General features: G+C 41.1%; 1 protein-coding gene across 1 annotated transcript in view; it reads right to left on the reverse strand.

The window, feature by feature from the left end:
• Positions 1–294: 294 nt before the first annotated feature.
• The window catches only part of LOC124550210 (solute carrier organic anion transporter family member 74D-like), a 262,534-nt gene continuing 240,511 nt past the window's right edge, over positions 295–22,317 (reverse strand). The window contains exons 13-14 of the mRNA XM_047125295.1: positions 15,772–15,873; positions 295–539 (exon numbers count right to left, since the gene is read on the reverse strand). Coding sequence (XP_046981251.1) covers positions 310–539; positions 15,772–15,873 — 332 coding nt within the window. The 3' untranslated portion in view covers positions 295–309. The remainder of the gene's footprint in view (positions 540–15,771; positions 15,874–22,317) is intronic.

Here is a 22,317-nt window from a genome sequence, read left to right on the forward strand (position 1 = left end):
TAAAGATGCTATTAGAGCACATGTAAGAGTGTACCCAAACACTTATCTACCGATAAATGCTACAGGGTAGTCCAACGCGTAAATTGTTTCGCGTGGCACACATAGGTGTGAGAGCGTCATTTCTGCCCACGACCGCATATAATTGTTGTGGTGGCGCAACGGAAGCTTCGAAGACGAAAGGGACGTTCGCATCGTTGCTGGCACGTTTCACCAGCCTTCGGATAGCACATAGTGTCTGTGTCGAGTCACCTGTAAGGATAAAGGGGAGGCATTAGTGAGAGAAACCGGCAGCTGGCTTTGAGGCGAGCTTTATTGCGCTGAATAGCGGCGCGGTCTGTGTATGGCGGGGGGCAGCTCCGGCTCGTCGGCGAGCGCGCGGCTGAAGGAGACGGCGCGGCTGCAGCGGCGGCCCAGCGCCGCGGGGCAGGGGGCGCCGCCGGGGCCCACTCCGTCCGCCGCCTCGTCGTCGTCGTAGATGCGCAGGTCCCGCACGTAGTACCACACACCCGCGTCCAGCACCGTGCCGCACAGCAGGAAGCCTGCAGCACAAGGCGCCAAACACTTCTGCAGTCTACGAGAAACGCCTTCTTAGAAGTTTCACAAACCTCCGAACAAAAAGCAGTTTAAATACCTCAAAAATAAATAAATAAAAAAATGTATGTAATGTATATAAGGGCTTTTTCACAGTTTCAAGGGTGAACGACGGAAAAGTACACTGACGGAAAATAACGCAACACAAAAGATTACTGTACGGAACCGAAATTTCGGTAATGTGAATAGGTGACAGAAAACATGTAGGAGCAACATGGTTGTACATATGTGACGATAATAATGCAGGAAAATTCTAGGAGAATCATTTATCCAACAGTGAATGTAAATTGACTAATGATTATAATAATGATCATGATTACTGCTGTTCCATAAAATTTAGGGCGTGCAGCCACATACATTTCACTTCTTCTGATATTTCGGCTGCATACCGTTCAGTCATCTTCAGAGTGAGCTGGGTGACTGACGTGTCAGCTTTTTTTTTCTTTACCGGATTTCAGTGACCCATATGGGGAGGGCTGGCAGCAGCATAGGCTCTGCTCTGCAGCCGAGAGAGAGTACATAACAGGGAAACATTTAAAACAACATAAAAAAGGGAATAAGGCCAAACAGACACATAAAAAACGAAAATATAATGGAAAGTAGCATAAAAGGGGGTGACTGTAAAAATGTCGATAAAAATCTAAAATCTGTACACAAAAAACCACACACTGTGACGATTAAAAGAAACACAAGGCGAAATACGGCCAGAGCATAAAAGCTGTGATGGGCGGCGTAGCACCTAAAAACCATGGACTGAAACATTATGTACAAGCCCAGCACACAATTAAAATCACAGCTCTTGACGTCACTGGAAAACAGCACCAAGCACGACACTGACATAGCACACTGACGATGATGAACAAACTGAGAGGATCTCCCAGGGGTACAGAGACAAGGGTGAAGGGAAGAAAGGGGGATAGGCGGTGCTAGATGGGGAAAGAGGGTGATGGGAGGGGGGCTTGCCGAAGTGGGGGGGGAAGGGAATAATGGGAGAGGGAAACAGCTAGGGAGAGGGTGCACAGACTCAAGGGGGAGGAAGGAGCAAAAACCGCTCTGGGGGAAGGAGGGGAGAGGAAAAAGGGGGGCCCTGGCGAGGGGGAGAACAAGGCCAGGCTACAGGTGGTAGGAAGGGATACAGCAATTGAGAGGCAGCAGTGGGTGGGGATGGGGAAGAATGAGGACACCAGCGGGTGGTGGTGGGGGATCAAGCCTACGGACAGTGTAAAGAAAAATGGGAAAATGGAAAACATCCATCTTTTTCCATTTTCACCGTGAACTGAATTTGTCTGCCGGCCGGAGTGGCCGAGCGATTCTAGGCGCTACAGTCTGGAACCGCGCGACCGCTACGGTCGCAGGTTGGAATCCTGCCTCAGGCATGGATGTGTGTGGTGTTATTAGATTAGTTAGGTTTAAGTAGTTCTAAGTTCTAGGGGACTGATGACCTCAGAATTTAAGTCACATAGTGCTCAAGGCCATTTTTTTTAATTTGTCCACGGATGGAATTCAGATGATTTAAAAATTCTTTTAATTTATCTTCACCATGGGGCCAAACTACAAACGTGTCATCAATATACGTCCAAAATACTGTGGGCTTGAAGATAGCAAATTCCAGAGCCTTTTCCTCAAAGTTCTCCATAAAGACGTTGGCCACCAAGGGTGACAAAGGATTACCTATGGCGACAGCGTCAGTCTGTTTATAAAACTGGTTAGTGAATATACAAGTATGTCGAGATCAAGACGTGTTTAAACGAATCTGAAATCTCTTTATTAAAGGTTTTGCCAATGTGAAATAATGATTCTGGCTTTACCTTTATCAGCTGGAAGAACCATCGTCGCGATATCCTGGCGAAGCTTAGATAGTGCGGCCATCTCTGCCACAGAAATGTTACTCATTTGCGGGCGAGACTTCATAAGAGCTCGACAAGTTTCACATCTTACTTTTTTGTTGAATCAGTGGAAAACGCTCGAACTGTTTCTTCAACGCCACTGATGAACGCAGGTACTAGCAAAAACTTTGGATTTGGTGCAAAGTTCAGTCCTTTACTTAAAATCATCATCGTAGCGTCGTCAAAATATTTATTCATCATATTAATGCGGAGCGTCAAATAAATAATTTCTTGCTGCGAAGAGGTCTCAAGGCGGCTAAACTTTGCCGTCTCTCTCGATGTGACCACCTCACGAATCCAGTCTGACTTGGGCCACGTCATACCTTCTATACAATTCCACGAATTGTAGGGTAACTCCGCAGATATCTTCACATACAGGCGGTAAAGCTGTTCAGAAACCAGGTCCAATTTTCGATGGGTAAAGCTGATCCTCTCCTTAAGAACAACAACACTAGCTTTCCTTAAAATCTTATTTATGACAGTCGATTTTATAAAATTTATTAACCTGGCAACTTCGGAACTATGACACGGTCACGGTAACTTAATAAAAAACTTAAATAGCTCAGAGATCTAGCCCTCAAATGTCGTAACTTATCCAATCTCCTCCGCAAAGAGGTACTTGATGTGCATCTTCATATTTTCGCGGCGCAATGATTGTTCCATAAAATTTCGAGTGTGCAGCCGCATAAATTTGACTTCTTCTTCTGATATTTCGACTGTATACCGTCCAGCCATCTTCAGAGTGAGCCGGGTGACTGACGCTTCAGCACTCGGCCCGTTCTTTTAAACCAACGGATCGCGCCACTGCGCATGCGGCCACATACACAAGGCGCCACGAAGACGTCACAACGGTACAGCTCGCAGTACATACATAGTACCGTGTGGATAGACCGTGCAGCCATCGATTTAATTTTATGCGTGTGTTGTACCTCTTAGCCACCGATCAACGTCTCTGGTATTAGAAATCAGCTTTGCGCTTCGTGCATAACAATGTGAGTAGACACTCTTTGTCAAACGCTTTCATCGACTTAACTAAAATTACTTATAAAATACACCGATACAGGTGAAATAAATATCAAATTCGGTATAATCGTATCATATTTGCTAGCTCCGGGACAAAAAGGCATCCAAAAATTACACTTGAAACACTTGAAAAAGTTCGGAACCGGTATCGTCACGGTTCGGAAACAAATGGGGTGATGTTCACCCTGTATTACAGGATTCGTGAATGGGTCTGCACGAGGAGAAATGTCAATATGTGCGAATAAAGATGACCTCTCCAATCAGCATGCCTGAATATGACCCTTGTGTTATCTCACCCAACGATGCTATACTATACTATACTTTACCTCTTGCAAGGTGTGGCCCTCTTAGCAGTGCCTGTGACGTGTGCTAAATACCGAACTACAGCCTCTGCTTCGGGATCTCGTTTTCTGAAAACAGCATACTTCATTTTCTATTGGCAGTCAATGGCTATTTCCATGTGCAGGAGAAGAGGTCGCATAATACTCGACACACAAAATTTCTCAGATGGAATGCAAGGGAATCTAGCGGCCTCTTGAGGACAGTGCACTGTTTGAGAAGAGTACGGAAAGAACCCAAGCATGCATTGTCAAACACAACAGGCCAGTAATCTTCTGAAGTGATAAAAGGAAATTAAGAGGAGCGTTAAAGCTTCTGTGGGGAATTAGAATGCTATGCTTTAATTACACTGCTCAGGAGAGCAGTATGTGGCTGTACTGTACTCTGTGTTGGCTAAGTTCGTTTGTTTAATGTCTGTGATCTTTTGGAAGGTTCTGGCGTGGGTTATGTGTGGATTTAGAATTTGACTATATCGAGTACTTACGACAGTGGACAGGAAGAATGCAGGGAGTCGCATGTTGCGTGATCTGACTTCCATGTGTCAAGTATGAGGGTGCGAGGAACCCATATGCCCCTGGTTCTGCAACCTGTGTCGTTTAAAGGAGAAATTTAATGCCTAAGAGCTAAGGGGCGTAAGTAGTAGGAAAACTAAGGAAAGTAATAGGCTCACAAGCAGATAGTGCATTACGTTTTTGGGCTAAAGTCGGCCTGCAGCCAGTGCAGTATGAAACATCGTAAACAGCAGGACAGCGGGAACCACCATTTTGTGGATTACGACCTAGTGACGTGGCTTAACCCACAATGAAAGAAGAAATGTGAAAATGATAGATCAGTGCAAGTGTGCGTCCACAATATTAAGGTAAAATATGATTTAAGTAAACGTAACAGTCATAAAAACTGTTTTCATTTCAGAAAGCAAATCATTGTAATTATAAGATGAATAATAAGATATACTATGGCCAATATTAGGCACGTCGCATTGTTCAAAAATGGCTCTGAGCACTATGGGACTCAACTGCTGAGGTCATTAGGCCCCTAGAACTTAGAACTAGTTAAACCTAACTAACCTAAGGACATCACAAACATCCACGCCCGAGGCAGGATTCGAACCTGCGACCGTAGCGGTCTTGCGGTTCCAACGTCGCATTGTGATTTATGACAACACGATCATTTATCACACACCCAGACGTAAGCTACCATCAATTAAGCTTTGTTATTCCATTCGTCGAGACGTAACTTGCCATCAATTAATCTCTGCCATTCCAGTCGCCCAGACACACCTACCATCGATTAAGCACTGCCATTCCAACCGTCCAAATCCTATTTTAAAATTTTCTAATCAGCTCAACTGAGCATGAGGCTGAGTGTAACACAAACAGATATTTTCTCTGTTACAAGGAATAGAGAAAAGTGGAAGTTAACGAGGGACGACAATCATTATTAATATCAAAGTGTAATGAGCATACACCGACGGAAAAAATCACAACACCAAAAGATGTGCAACATAAACGAAAGTCTGTAGGCGTCTTTCTACCACTGAAAGATGATATCTGTTCAAATTTCGTGCGGTCCCATCAGTGGGGTTAGTAGCACGATATGCGGATGCAAATCAGATTTGCTTTAAATGCATGCAGTAACGGCGTTGAGCGTTAGTCCTCTTTGAGTTTTGGCGTGGTGAGTGGATGTTCGTCAAGAATGCCTTTGAGGCAACGAAGATCCTGTTATCAACACCTCACTGAGTCTGAACGAGGTCGTGTAATACGGCTACGAGAAACTGGATGTTCCTTCTGCGACACTGCGGAAAGACTTGGCAGGCATGTAGCCACTATACACGACTGCTGCCAGCGGTGGTCACGAGAACGTACAGTCGCAAGAAGACCGGTCTCCGCACGGCCACATGACACTAATGGGAGGGAAGACCATCGTGTTCGCTGTAAGCCGCTGTCGCATCGTACTGCATTTGCGGCAGCAATCTGAGCAGCGTTGACACCACAGTGACACAACGGACTATCACAAATTAGTTACTATAGGGACGTCTCCTAGCCGGGAGCCCTGTAGCATATATTCTACTAACCCCAAACCACTGTCGTTTGCGACTTCAGTGGCGTCAAGCGAGAACTCGTTGGAGGGCAGGGTGGAGGTGTGTTGTGCTTTTTGATGAAAGCTGGTTCTGCCTCGATGCCAATTATGGCTGGTGTTTGTTAAGAGGAGGCCAGTTCAGGGCTTGCGACCAACCCTACTGCGTGCGTCAGATTGGACCTACACCTGGAGTTGTGGTCTGAGATGCGATTTCGTGTGACAGCAGGAACACTGTCGTGATTATCCCACGCACCCTGACTGCGTATTTGTACGTCAGTCTGGTGATTCGACCTGTTGTGCTCCCAATCATGAACAGCATTCCAGGGGGTGTTTTATAACAGGATAAAGCTCCCCACATACCGCTGTTGTAATGCAACATACTTTACAGTGTGTCGACATGTTGCCTTGGCCTGCTTGATCAACAGATCTGTACCAATCGAGCACGTGTGGGACTTGATTGCCGGCCGGAGTGGCCGAGCGGTTGTAGGCGCTACAGTCTGGAACTGCGCGACCGCTGCGGTCGCAGGTTCGAATCCTGCCTCGGGCATGGATGTGTGTGATGTCCTTAGGTTAGTTAGGTTTAAGTAGTTCTAAGTCTAGGGGACTGATGACCTCAGATGTTAAGTTCCATAGTGCTTAGAGCCATTTGAACCATTTTTGTGACTTCATTGGACGACAACTCTAGCTTCTTTCACAACCAGCATTAACCGTCCAGTATTGACCGAGAAAGTGCAACGGGCATAGAACTCCATCCCACAAACTGACGTCCGGCACCTGTACAACAAAATGCATGCACTTTGCGTGGTTACACTCAACATTTTGACGGTTACACCGGTTATTAATGTACCAGCATTTCACATTTGCGAATGTTACCTAGCGCTTGCACTGATCTGGGCTCTTGCTTTGTGAGTCAGTTAAATACAGGGGTTGGAACTTTAATAGTGACAATTATTTGTTTACAGCTAGTACAAAATAGATACGTGTTTCAAAGTTTTACTGACCTTCAGTGTAGTCACCAGCATTGTGTATAACCCGTTGTCAGCGATGTGGAAATCGTAGCATACTCTTAGCAGTGCCAGTTGTGTTGACAGTTCGAGCGGCGCTGTCTATTGCCCGACGAATTCGTGGCAGCTCTGAAGCGAATGACGTGAAGTGTTTCCTTCAATTTAGAAATCGAGTTGAACCCACGAGGTTTTAAGTCAGGGGAGTGCAATAGGTGGTATAGCACTTAGCAGCCCCATCAATCAAACAAATCAGTAACAGCTTGCACTGTACGTGCTTGAGCATTGTTCTGAAAAATGATGGTCAGGTCCTGCAGAAAGTGTCATCACTTCCGTGTCTAAGCTGGTCGTAGTTAGTGTTCCAAAAATGAACAGAACAGAGATAGAAGTGTTGACACTTTCTGCAGGACCTGACCATCATTTTGCAGAAGAATGCTCAAGCACTTACAGTGCAAGCTGATTTGTTTGACTGATTGGGCTGCGAAGTTCTATACCACCTACTGCACTCCCCTGACTTAAGCCCTAGTGAGTTTAACTCGATTTCTAAACTGAAGGAAACACTTCACGGCATGCGCTTCAGAACTGCTAAAAATTCGTCGGGCAACAGACCGCACCGCTCGAACTGTCAACACAACTGGCACTACTAAGAGTAGCCTAAGATTTCCACATCGCTGGAAACGGGTTATACACAATGCTGGTGACTACTTTGAAACACGTATCTATGTTGTACGAGCTGTAAACAAATAGTTGCCACTATTAAAGTTCCAACCCTCGTACATTACCTAGACAAATCTATTCCCCAAATTTCATTATTCTACGTTAATTATCTTTTGGGATTTCGATTTTTTTCCGTCGGTGTATTTTGAGGAAACTATAAGTTTTATTTAGTCTCACGCGCATAAATTAATTAGTCCTGTATATTTTCATGGTGGTCCGATGGCGTCAGATAAAGAAACGGCAAACAGCCTGCGGACAGCGCTCCCACCACGAACAGCAAGCTTCACAGTGGCGCTACCAGAGACTTGTCTCGTGGGCATTCTTATTAGCCATGTGTGAGGTAAGGAAAGGGCCGTCATGGTTCACCAGTGTGTGCAGCTCCTAGGCTTCATCACTTCCGCTGTGGTTAGACATAGTGAGCCAGGCATTTAGGATCAGAGTTAAACAAGAGTATAGGATCCCAAAATGGAAAAGAGGGAAAAGTCGATAATGTAAATTTCTGGCGTATTATATCTCGAATGGACAATAAGTGTGCGGCTCGTGTTTATGAAGCGCTAATGTTCCGTGACGAACAACTGCCTGCCGCACTGACGTTGGGGGCGCTACGTTAATCAGTACGTCGTGAGTCCATGGTGGAGTTTGCCAGTATTTGGAGTTCAGGTCCGGTTGTCGCGGATGGAGCATTACTCTTAATAGAAACATTTTATCATGATGCTTATGCTGACTACTTGTTCAGGCGTATAAAGTTAATGGAATTTTAGAGTTGGAAGTTTGGTAAATGATATTTTCCAAAGAATTATTAAGTGGTTCTCTGAAAATGAACCTCCATAAATTATGGAAAAACACACTAAATTCCATTCTGGACAACAAACAGAGTCACACCAACAATTGATGTTGCACACGAGCAGGAAACAGTAGATATGGTGGAATGGTCCAAACTTTTGAGTGTTCATATTGATAAAAGCTGTAACTGGAAGAAAGACATCACTGTACCTCTCAAACAGTTAAGTTCAGCTACGTTTATTCTTTGTGTAATTGCTAGTCTTGGAAACAAACGTATAAACCTACTGACGTATTTTACATATTTCTAGTCAGTAGTGTCTCATGGAATAATTTTATAGGGTAACTAATCACTTAGAAAGAAAGTATTAATTGTAGAAAAGTGAACAGTAAGAATAATATGTGGTGTTCCGCCACGGACGTCATGTAGGTGCCTCTTCAACGAGCTCACATTTTAACTGCGCTGTCACAATACACAAATGCGCTAATGACATCTGTCATAAATAATTCATCAAAATTTGAAAATAAAAGTGATGTCAATACCTACAACACTAAAGGGAAAAATAACCTTTATTACCCACTGTTGAAGCTGTCAGTGGCTCATAAAGGAGTTCAGTATGCAGAAACAAAAGTTTTTGATCATTTGACTAATAATATAAAATGCCTCACAGGTATTTGGACGAACAGGACCAAAATTATCCTGTAAATTGACTCGTTCCACATAATTTCGATAAAAGAGTCGTTCAAATGATGAATAGAACGTGTGACTGACTAACTGACTTTGCTGAGGGCCAGGGCGAGGGCAGGCTGCTGGGCCCGCTTCGATGGTGCGGCGGCCACAGAGGAGCAAGTCGCCAGTGATAGGAAATCTGTGGTTTTCCCCATATATGAATGGCGTGAGGTGACCACTGGCTTGAGTACCAGTACCTGGAGGAAGGTAACGCCACTAAAGATGGTGGTTGTGGCAACTGGGAGACTGGTACTATTGACACAGATAGATGTAGATTGATAAATACTTTAAAATTAAACAATAATTCACAGTTTCAGCGTATAACAAAGCCAATCACATCAGAGCAATCACGGCCCTTAGGTGCTTGTAATTTGAAGTTAGATCGTGGCATTAAAATCGTTATAAATTCATAATAGTTGAACTCTTTGTGCGACAAGGATAAAAAATATTAAATGATAGCAGATGATGCTAGCCATCATCACTAAAGGCTACACATCTATTATAGTTTATTTATTGTTTTATACCTCTTTAATTATGTTAATGTGCCAGGTATCGTATTCTCCACATATACTCAGAATATGAATGCAGCATGACATACCTTACACTTCACCCTTGGTAAACAACTGTCATACGCAAAAGCTTGAATTGACTGAAAATAACAGTCAACCAGTTGCAAAATACAGGATTATTAAATCTCGACCATAGCTTTGATAGTTTTAAAACTGTTCTATTCAGAACGTATTGTACCTATTAACAAATACTACGACATTGTGTGCTGAACAGAGATGGTATCAGTACAATAAGACAAATTACAATAAGCAAAATTACAGGAAATGTTTACAAATAATTTAGATGAAACACCGTCACGTAGAACCACATATCATCTAAATACGACGTGGGAGTTGCTGGGTCTGTCTAGTATATATGCGTGTCGTCCATTGAATCACTGTTTAAATTACATGGTTTAAAAGTACGAGTAATAGCTCTCTAATGAAGGGCTTTGTCTTAAAACTATTTAAAATACCACATATTAGACAATGGATCCAACAACATGTAATGTGCCACATGAAAGATTTGTGTACATATGACATTTAAAAATAAAACGTTGCATTGGATCTTACGGTGCGTAAATTTGCCATGTACAGAACTAGTGAGATGCGTTGGCTGGCTGAAGCCTGAAGGCACTAGCCTTAGGTCGCCTCTGGTAGGTGGCGCTTTGCGTGTTCTATATGGGCATAGCTGCAAAAAGCTGCGTGTATGACTTCACTACCGATGTCATTAGATCTCCACAAGGCATCTTTATACTATGTTAATCCGATGCCACGTTCTATATTTAAATCTCATATGTACACAATTGTTTCAAGTGACGCACTATACGTTGTTGGATTCTTTGTCAAACGTGCAGTATTTTAAGATGTTTTAAGGCAAAGCCCTACAGTAGCGAGCTACGACTTTTAAATCATGTATTTTATACGCTGATTAAGTGGATGACACGTATGTATGGCAGACAGAGTCAACTACTCTCGAATGGGGTACAGATAATATGTGACTCTACGTGATTAAGCTTCACTAAAATTATTGGTAAACATTTCATGTAATTTTGTTTATTGCAATATTCCGCACACAATGTCGTAATATTTGTTAATAGGTACAATACCTTCTGAAGATAATAGTCTTAAAACTGTCCAAACCATGGCCAAGATTTATTACACATTATCTAGTTTATTTAATTAAACATTAAGTTTGGCCTATATTAAAGGGTCCTGTAATTTAAATGCAATATTTGATACCACCATTGAATAGAGCGCTAAGAGACACTTCCTTTTTTATCATATTTTAACAACAATTTATTGGTAATTTATAGCAAGCACATGTGCACTATTTTCATGTTTTATTTAGTTACGCATAAACTATTAGACATAGATAATATGTATGGTCTGAGGGGGACCAGGAACATTTTCATTTCACATATATGTTGTACTTACAGCTTGTATATATTTTGCATGATGGTCCAGTCTCTACTTTTTGCGTTCGTTGTGAATTTTGGCGGGGAATCTGAGGGCTTGTAAAGGCGAGCGAGCAATACCTCATGGTCATTCTGAGTCGAGAAGTAATTCTGTGTCGGATGGTCACGAATAGCAGGCAGGTCTTGGAGGAAACTTGCATGTTGTGGGGCTCATAGCATGGTTTTAGAACTTGCGAAGTGACTGATTTTGGGCGGCATGTTAACAATTAAAAGAATCTTGAGTCAAATGGGACATAAAACCGGTGAGCCTGCTGGAATTTTAGTATTTCACGGAAGTTATGCGATGTGCATAGTTGAATTATGATTATTTTCAGCAGAAAATCTGTAGTTACTATTAAATACACATCGGGAATATACTTATGGCGACACAGATTCTGATATCTTGAACACCATAGTGAACCTTAATTATTTATGACCTGCTGAATATTTTTTGTTTAGTTGACAAAATGGGGCTATGTTTGTCATCGACCAACGTTGTTTAAATAATAACTGGCTGTATTTTTTTACCACTTCAAATAACAATCACGCAAACTTAACTGCATTTGATAAATTTTCTAACTTCGTTTCATGGTTAAACAGTATCTGTAGAACCACCAATTGAATTTGTGTGTGCTTTGACTGATCGAATAAATCATCAGTTCGTTGCAATATAAAAGTTTTGGTGATGGCTGCATCAGTTATTCAGGATAATTTAAACTTATTTTAACGTTCTGTCAATATTTATTTTAATGCTTCTTATATTTTCTTAAATTTACATTAAACGCTGACTTGACCAAAGTATAGCAAGGTAAGACCATTTTTGCAACGAGTTTATCTGCTACACATGAAATCAGATATTACGGCTCAACTCTACTACAAATCGAGCCAGTTTTCAAAACAGAACCGTGCATCGCACAGTTGTATTTAGTGCTTAATCTAGTCTTACAGATTATTTTAATTAAAAAGCGTAAGTACTGGTACGTCGCAACTTGAATGTACAACTTAAACGTATGGTGTGACAGTATGCAGTGCCACGAATGATCTCGACAAAGAATAGTTCACAAAGTATAATTTCACGAGACGGTGCTGAACAATGTGGAAGAAGATCAATCAAAACAAATCCACCAACTTACAAAAGAAATGCACACTTCTCAGACTACAGTTTGGAAACTACTGACGGAGCACCAACTACGCTCCCTATCGTAAACAGCATGTGCAAGCGATGATTTGAACACAGAGCTCAGACATGTCCGTGGATTAACCAGCTTAGTACTTCTGTACTTCATTTGTGTTTTTATTATTCAGGAATGACAGTTATTCCATACGTCATGGTGTTTTGAACTGCCACTGTATTCATGTCTGGAGGACTGAAACAGCCACATCTCGAATCCCTAACAACGATTTTCAATCAACGTGCGGGCTACAATTGCATAAGATCAAATGATCGACTTTATTTGCTTCCACCCCTGTTGAATGGTGTTCATTCGAGATATGCTGCTGCTGTTGCTGGAAATTGTATACCTTTTAGTGCGCAACATGATGTGGCTACAACACGATGGTGCAGCATGTCTGTTAATGTCTTAATGATTTCTTAATGTCTTAATGATATTAATGTCTGTGAACATATGAACTACAGTTATCATGACCTTTCAACTGAAAGGGGGCATCCTGTCCCATGGCCAACGCGATCAGTCTTCAACCTAAGAATTTTGTTCCTAATGGGTTACACGAAGTTGTTGGTCAATGAAGACAGTAGAAAAGGAAGAGAAACTTGTTGGTAGTATCCAGACTACCTGTCTCGTTGTATAACGCAAGAGTGAGCGGCAAAGTTTTGGTTGGTTGAATACTTGCCAGCTTGTAATTCTTCAGTTTTGTTTCTAACAGTTGCTTTTTAGAAGCGGCTGTTCTTTACACAAAGGAAATGATTTCAGATTCCAAATGAATTTCCTTATTAAAAAAATATATATATTATTCCAGTCACAGAATGTGTATTTTCACTGTACTTCACAATATTTGCCCTCACTCGAGTAATTTCCACACGACTGTGACAAACACAGAATTTACATTTCATGATAATCACAGATATGACCGCTACAAGTATCTACAACGGAAAGCTAGTTTGAATCGAAGCACCAAAATTTATGGCACACAATGACATTAAACCGCTGTTCTTGCTGAATCTATATATTTATATATGTCACTGAATTTACGTCCCATGTTGCCCTCTAAACCACTGGACAGATTTCTTGCTATCCTGAAAGAAGAACTATATTGGAAAGGATCATCCACTCCCTGTAGGGGAGATAGTGGAGATGAAAAGGAGGTGAAATAGAAGCATAGTTCAGAAATGTCTGGAGAAATTTCAACGAAATTTTCTGTTATCTGTATGAAAATGCTGTGTGAGTAATATGCCCCTACAGCCTTGGGAACAGTGATCGAGATGGGGTCAACTGCCACGCCATGTAAAAATTTTCGATAACGACCGATATTAGTATCGAAGCTGTAGATTTCGGGGTCGTTGCTGACAGCTCAGATAATGTTTCGACGCAAGTGGGTGTGGAGTGGGGGATGAAGGACAATAACATATTAATAAGTCTCTGTGAGGCCTGAAGCAATTTCTAACAAACAGGACACATGCAGAACTTGCTATATGGAAAAACATTACTGTGTAGGACATACGGAAAAAATTACTTTGTACCCTAGCACCCCTATGGCCGAGGGAGGTTGAAAAGTGGGGGACACAAAAATCGTAACTGAAGAACACCTAAAGTTGTTTCAACTAAACTATTGTTGTTATGACTAACATTTTGTATTGTTTGTATGAAATCAATATGCGCCTAATATGCATCTACCACCGCACAGGCCGAGGCGACGTGTAAAAGTATTCGATATTAGCAGGGAGTACACAGTTCTCAAAGTCGTTGGGTTTATTTTACCACTGATGACATTGTTATTCTCACCGAAAGTGAGAATAACAGTTTCATGAGTGCAGAATGTGGTTTAGGATAAATCAGAAAAGTCGAAAGTAATGAGAAGCAGCAGGTGACCGTGAAGCAGACGAAGTTCAGTAATTCTAGTACTTTAGAAACAAGATAATCCCTGATGGACGAAGTAAGGTGAACATAAGAAGCAAACTAGCATATGCGGAAAAGGGATTCCAGGCCAAAAGAAGATTAGTAGCATGGAACATAGCCCTTAATCTGAATAATAACTTTCTTATATTGAGTTTGGAGCACAGCGTTGTATGGATACGGCTCATAGACACCAGATAGGGAGCGGGGAGAGGGCTGAGGGGGAGGGGGGAGATGAGTAAAAGAGAATCGAATTGTTTGAGAGGTGGTGCTGTAGAAGGATATTGAGAATTAAGTGGACTGATAAGATTGGAAATGACATTGTCCACAGAAATAAGTGGAAAACATTGAGAAGAAGCTACGGGATGATAGCACATGTTTCAAGGCATCAGGGAATAAATTCCATGGTTCTAGAGACAGCCGTAAAGGGTAAAAACTGTAGTCAACGACAGAGATTGGAATACATCGAGCAAATAAATAACAACTTTGGGTGCAAGTTGTATCCACAGATGAAGAGGTTAGCACAGGAGAGCAATTTGTGGAGGCCCGCATCAAATATCAACAGATCTCGTTAACACCTGGTTTAGTGTCTACCAAACTTGGCACACGCATAACTTCCTAAGTGACAAAAAAAAAGAAAAAAAAATACTGCGACAGTAAAACACACCTAGTAGCTCTACGGTTCAGCATGAAGGTGAAAACTGGTGACATAACTGTGTAACTTAGGATCATCTGGGGCGATTTGAACAAGACTGAGTAGATACATAAATAATTATTTGTAGAAAAATACTATAGGGGTAAGGTATCCCTACTGCATCCTAGAGGTAGATTTGGGATAGGGAATGGATGACATGTAACAGTGTTTAAAGTCGACATGCTAAGGATTGTGAGCGAATGGCAAGAAATGAGATGAAAAAAATGTAGAAACGTGTTTTGTTTATTCCGACACCTAGGAAGTTGAACCATTTTCCACAATCTTTTGCATACTTCTTACCCGGCCAGAGTCACTAATTTCCTCAGAATACTGCAGGATGAAATTCGGAACACATGTAGATGAGATGTGTGCAATATATAAAGTAAAATACATGTGATTAATGCGTGAGCGGGCGAAGCCGCCTGCAAAAAAAAAAGAAAAAAAATTTTTTTTAATAAAATAAACAAATCGGATGATCATAAACACACTGTAGCAAGCGGAATAATGCCCGGAGGTGGCAAGGCTTAGTGCTGTGCATATTACAATTTGTGTTTCATGCCATTATGACTTTCGTAAAGTTAATATTGCATACACACTACACCTGGCATTAAAAATTTTTTTCTGGGTCAGAATCATCTATGCAGGAAAGGAAATGTAGTTACCAGAGTTTCGGTTCAGATCAAACTTTTTGGAAGTTTTTGTATATACGAAAAATTTGTTTTGTAATCTTAAATACACTCCCAGATATTATCTGGGTCCGTGTTTTGTGGTTCCTATTGAAACTAGCTTGGCTCTGTGACACCCCGCTTGCCCTTTTGGTGTGGAAAAGTAAGTAAGTAGAGCGGGGTGGCTCACCTGCGGCGAAGAAGTTGAGCAGGTAGCGCAGCGTGGTGCCGTCGTAAAGCCAGCAGTTGCCGCTCTGGCCGCACGTCTCGCCCCACACCACGCACGCGTAGTCTGCAACACAGCAACAAGCCGTATGTAACAATACATCCCACCCAGTCCTGGTCGCAACATAATCCTTTTCGTCTAGTTTTGTGATTTTACTTCTTTCGTCTTTGTTTTTCTCGTCAAGTATTGTTTATTGCCCACTAGGCGCTCACTCCAGTTATCTTGAAATATGTATAAAGAATGAGAGGCAGATGTTAATTCATTTGTCCTGAGACGTGTGAAGCTCATACGGAACCTCCAGATGTCAGACAGTCAGTTTGATGCGAAATGCTGATTATCGACAGAGTGTCAACCACAACTCCGATATAGTTGGTGCTAGGTGCTGTCGTCAAGGATAATGTGTGTAAACGGTAAGTAATAAGTAACACCTGACGTGCAAAGCACAAGAAAAAATGGTCAAGTGTCTGTCGCATAGACCTCCAGTGGGGAAGTCGGCGGACCGTTAGTCTGTCCCAGTTTGAGCCCTGGTCATGTCAGTTTTTGTACTGAAGTAGGTGTGAAACTGTTATATGGGACAACATGTTCTAGACATGTAAAAGGATTGTTCGGAGTTTATAGAAGTGTCCTACTGGTAGTCTGCTTAGTTTCGTTTATTTGAAAATAGCAAACCCATAGAGTACATTTGCAGTTTTACAGAATAAACATAAACGATCGTAACAGAAGAATAAAGAAACAATTGCATAATATTTGCGGAAGTATTAATTGTAATAATAATAATAATAATAATAATAATAATAAACCCCTTAGAGGCCCGGGAAAAGAAGAGGCCTCCGGTATGTTCTGCCAGTCGTAAAAGGCGATGAAAAGAACAAACCACTAATAGGGCCAACCCCCCTTTTAGTGTGATTAGTTGGTTCAGAACAGAACTAATGAAGCCTCAGACAAGCGCTGTTATGGTCGGGGACGACGCTTGAAACCTATGCCCGTCCACAATGGTAATGGCACTGCTAGCCACACGGAAAGTTATTTAAATCCAAATAGAAGTGTTTTGCAGGGTATGCTTCCTGCAACCACTCTAGAAGGAAAACAAAGACAGAGGATCAGATGGTCAGATGAAGTTAACCGACACCTCATGTTCTGTTATTACCAAGCAACAAACTTAGGAACCAACACAACTGGATACAGACCACATGTATACACAACATTTATTACCAGATACCCAGAATTAAAATTTTTAACAGAACAACGACTAGCTGATCAGATCCGTGTAATAATCAAAAATAACAGGACACCCTAGTCAGAATTAGATAACATCAAACAACAAGTACAACAAATACTGGAACAAAATAATGTGCAATCAGAAGAAGAACAAAATACAGTAATGGAATCAAACATCCTAGAGCAAACAAACAAAGAACAACACGCATCAATCAAACAATCAGAGGAAAAAGAAATCTTAAGACAGCCACCAGAACAAGCACAAATAGAACACGAAGTGACACACATGTTAAATATGGAAGAAAAATAACAGCTGACATATATAGAATACAAAGACACAAATACAGACATTAGACCATTCTTGCATAGACCCACAAATAACCCACAAGTCGAAACAACAATAACAACTATCAACACAATCATACACAACAAAATAAATGAAAATACAACTATGGAAGAGTTACAACTACTGATTTATATAGGAGCACTCACTACACTAAATATACACACTAGGCAGAGATGAGAAACAACCAACACACAGAAGACACCTACAACACTAGCATGGCAACACATGCTACAGATCAGAATAGAAAAACTGAGAAAAGACATCAGACAGCTAACACAAATTTTAGGAATGAAATATCAGACAAAAAACTAAAAAGGTTAGGTAAAATCTCACAACAAGAAGCGTTAGAGCAATTAGATGAAAAGAAGCAGAAATTACAAGCATTGGCCAAATGACTTAGAAAATACAAAAAAAGTGAAAATAGAAGGAAACAAATTCAAAAATTCAACACAAACCAAGTGAAATTTTATCAGACAATAGATAACACACACATTAAAATATACAATCCACCGAACATAACACTTCTGGAGCAACATATGGTCAAACCTGGTACAACATAACGGACATGCACGGTGGATACAAGCAGAAACAGACACATGCAAGATGATACCACAAATGCCTGAATTGATAATTTTGCAACATGAAGTCAGCTGAGCAATTAATTCTACGCACAATTGGAAAGCCCCTGGAAAAGATAAAATGGCAAATTTCTGGCTAAGGAAGTTCACCTCAACACATTCACATCTAACTAAATTATTTAACAGTTACATTGCAGACCCATACACAGTCCCTGGTACACTTACACAAGGAATAACTTATCTGAAACCTAAAGATCAAGCAGACACAACAAACCCAGCAAAATATCGCCCCATAACATGCCTACCAACAATATCAAAATATCTACTTCAGTCATTACACAGAAATTAATGACACATGCAACACAGAACAAAGTTATAAATGAAGAACAAAAAGGTTGCTGCAAAGGAGGACAAGGATGTAAAGAGCAACTGATAATAGATGCCAAGGTGACATATCAAGCTAAAACTAAACAAAGGTAGTTACACTATGCATACATTGATTACCAAAAAGCTTTGAAAGTGTACCCCACTCATGGTTACTACAGATATTGGAAATATACAAAGTAGATCCTAAATTGATACAGTTCCTAAACATAGTAATGAAAAATTGGAAAACCACACTTAATATCCAAACAAATTCAAATAATATCACATCACAGCCAATACATATTAAGTGTGGAATATACCAAGGAGACTCATTAAGTCCTTTCTGGTTCTGCCTTGCTCTGAACCCACTATCCAACATGCTAAATAATACAAATTATGGATATAATATTACTGGAACGTACCAACACAAAATCAGAAATTTGCTATACATGGATGATCTAAAACTACTGGCAGCAACAAATCAACAACTCAACCAATTACTAAAGATAACAGAAGTATTCAGCAATGATATAAATATGGCTTTCGGAACAGACAAATGTATGAAAAATAGCATAGTCAAGGGAAAACACACTAAACAAGAAGATTACTTGTTGGATAACCACAGCGACTGCATAGAAGCGATGGAAAAAACAGATGCCTATAAATATCTAGGATACAAACAAAAAATAGGAATAGATAATACAAATATTAAAGAAGAACTAAAAGAAAAATATGGACAAAGACTAACAAAAATACTGAAAACAGAATTGACAGGAAGAAACAAGACAAAAGCTATAAATACTTATGGTATACCAATATTGACCTATTCATCTGGAGTAGTGAAATGGAGTAACACAGAACTAGAAGCACTCAGTACACTTACACGATCACAATGCCACAAATATAGAATACATCACATACATTCAGCAACAGAAAGATTCACATTAAGCAGAAAGGAAGGAGGAAGGGGATTTATAGACATAAAAATCTTACATTATGGACACGTAGACAATTTAAGAAAATTCTTTATAGAACGAGCAGAAACTAGCAAAATTCACAGAGCAATCACTCATATAAATACATTGGCTACACCATTGCAATTTCATAACCACTTCTACAACCCTTTAGATCACATAACATCAACAGATACAAAGAAAGTAAATTGGAAAAACAAAACACTACATGGCAAGCACCCATATTATCTAACACAGCCACACATCGATCAAGACGCATCCAACACATGGCTAAGAAAAGGCAATATATACAGTGAGATGGAAGGATTCATGATTGCAATACAGGATCAAACAATAAACACCAAATATTACAGCAAGCATATTATTAAAGATCCCAATACCACAACAGGTAAATGCAGACTTTGCAAACAACAAATAGAAATAGTAGATCACATCACAAGCAGATGTACAATACTAGCAAATACAGAATACCCCAGAAGACATGACAATGTAGCAAAAATAATACATCAACAACTTGCCATACAACATAAACTAATAAAACAACACGTTCCCACATAAAAGTATGCACCACAAAATGTATTGGAGAATGATGAATACAAATTATACTGGAACAGAGCCATTATAACAGATAAAAGAACACCACATAACAAACCTGACATCAGACTCACCAATAAAAAGAAGAAATTAACACAACTAATCGAAATATCCATACCTAATACAACAAATATACAGAAGAAAACAGGAGAAAAAATTGAAAAATACATCCAACTGGCTGAGGAAGTCAAGGACTTGTGGCATCAGGATAAAGTTGACATTATACCAATTATACTATCAACTACAGGAGTCATACCACACAATATCCACCAGTACATCAACGCAATACAGCTACATCCAAACGTATATATACAACTACAGAAATCTGTAATTATTGATACATGCTCAATTACCCGAAAGTTCCTAAATGCAATGTAAGATATACTGTACAGTTAAAAGGAAGTCATGCTAGATCAAGGTCCGCGTCACTTCCCATTTTTAACCAGACATAACGTCTGAGAAAGGAAAGAAATAATGATAATAATAATTGACTGCTAGATGGCAGCACCTTCGGATATCAGATACGCGTGTTGTGGCTAGTCTCGTGTTTGTTCACACGGGAGTAAGTTAGTCTGAAACTGCTGTCCAGTCCGCATGCTACTGTTGGCACCGCAGTTGACAATTCTGTTTTGCGGTATGAATCCGTGTAACGTTACTGACATTCTTGTTGCGAAGCGACTGTTGTGTGTACCTACGTCAACGAAAATACCTGAGGATGAAAGAAAGTGTGCAGTATTCTTACTGGACGTGGCTGATGAATACGCTACTGGCCGTTAAAATTGCTACACCATGAAGGTGACATGCTACAGACGCGAAATTTAACCGACAGGAAGAAGATCCTGTGATACGCAAATGAGGAAAGCTTCCAACTGGTTTCTCATACACAAACAGCAGTTAGCCGGCGTTGCCTGGTGAAACGTTGTTGAGATGCCTCGTGTAAGGAGGAGAAATGTGTGCCATCACGTTTCTGACTTTGATAAAGGTCGGATTGTAGCCTATCGCGATTGCGGTTTATCGTATCGCGACATTGCTGCTCGCTTTGGGTGAGATCCAATGACTGTTAGCAGAATATGGAGTCAGTGGGTTCAGGAGGGCACTATGGAACGCCGTACTGGACTCCAACGGCCTCGTATCACTAGCAGTCGAGATGACAGGCATCTTATCCGCATGGCTGTAACGAACCTGGGTGCACGAATGGCAAAACGTCATTCTTTGATGAATCCAGGTTCTGTTTACAGCAACATGATGGTCGCATCCGTGTTTGGCGACATCGCGGTGAACGCACATTGGAAGTGTGCGTTCGTCTTCATCATACTGGCGTATCACCAGGCGTCATGGTACGGGGTGCCAATGGTTACACGTCTCGGTCACCTCTTGTTCGCATTGACAGCACTTTGAACAGTGGACGTTACATTTCAGATGTGTTACGACCCGTGTTTCTACCCTTCATTCGATCCATGAAAAACCCTACATTTCAGCAGGATAATGCACGACCGCATGTTGCATGTCCTGTATGGGCCTTTCTGGATACAGACAATGTTCGACTGCTGCCCTGGCCAGCACGTTCTCCAGATCTCTCACCAATTGAAAACGTCTGGTCAATGGTGGGCGAGAATTGTCTCGTCACAATACGCCAGTCGCTACTCTTGATGAACTGTGGTATCGTGTTGAAGCTGCATTGGCAACTGTACCTGTACACGCCATCCAAGTTCTGTTTGACTCAATGACCAGGCGTATCAAGGCCGTTATTACGGCCAGAGGTGGTTGTTCTGGGTAGTGATTTCTCAGGATCTATGGACACAAATCGCGTGAAAATTTAATCACATGTCAGTTCTAGTATAATATATTTATCCAATGAATACCCGTTTATCACCTGCATTTCTTCTTGGTGTAGCAATTTTAGTGGCCAATAGTGTAGAAGGCGTCGAACGTCACCGAAGAAGAAACATCAGATACCGACGAGCGCCCACCAGATGGAATGCAATCGTTCGTTTGTGATCAAATTCATGCCCGATAGTCAACGCTTTCGATATCGTCGCCAGAGGAGTCCTCAAGTGATGGAAATGACGAAATACTACCAAAGGAGAAAAGGGGAGTGCTATACTCAAGAAATGGGAAAATCGAAATGCTCAAATATTGGGTTGACATCAAGGAGCAGTAGAAGCCAACTCAAACATTTGTACATCGTACTATGTATGCAATGAAATGAAGATTTCGCACTAAACATCCTCCGCGCTGTATCTTGTATCAAGGGAAACGATGGCGGGAAAGCAGAGAATTAATGTCTGTGAAAGAGAAGTACAAACGTGTTACAACGCATGTGATGGAGATCTTCAGAGACGTCAGGAGGATTGATGTGTTCACGATGTAGACATCACATTGTTATTATTAATACTATTAATAGTTCCTTGCGTGTGATGCAAATGGTTCTTCA

The sequence above is a fragment of the Schistocerca americana genome, chromosome 1, assembly GCF_021461395.2.
Source record: "Schistocerca americana isolate TAMUIC-IGC-003095 chromosome 1, iqSchAmer2.1, whole genome shotgun sequence".
NCBI classification, from domain to species: domain Eukaryota; kingdom Metazoa; phylum Arthropoda; class Insecta; order Orthoptera; family Acrididae; genus Schistocerca; species Schistocerca americana.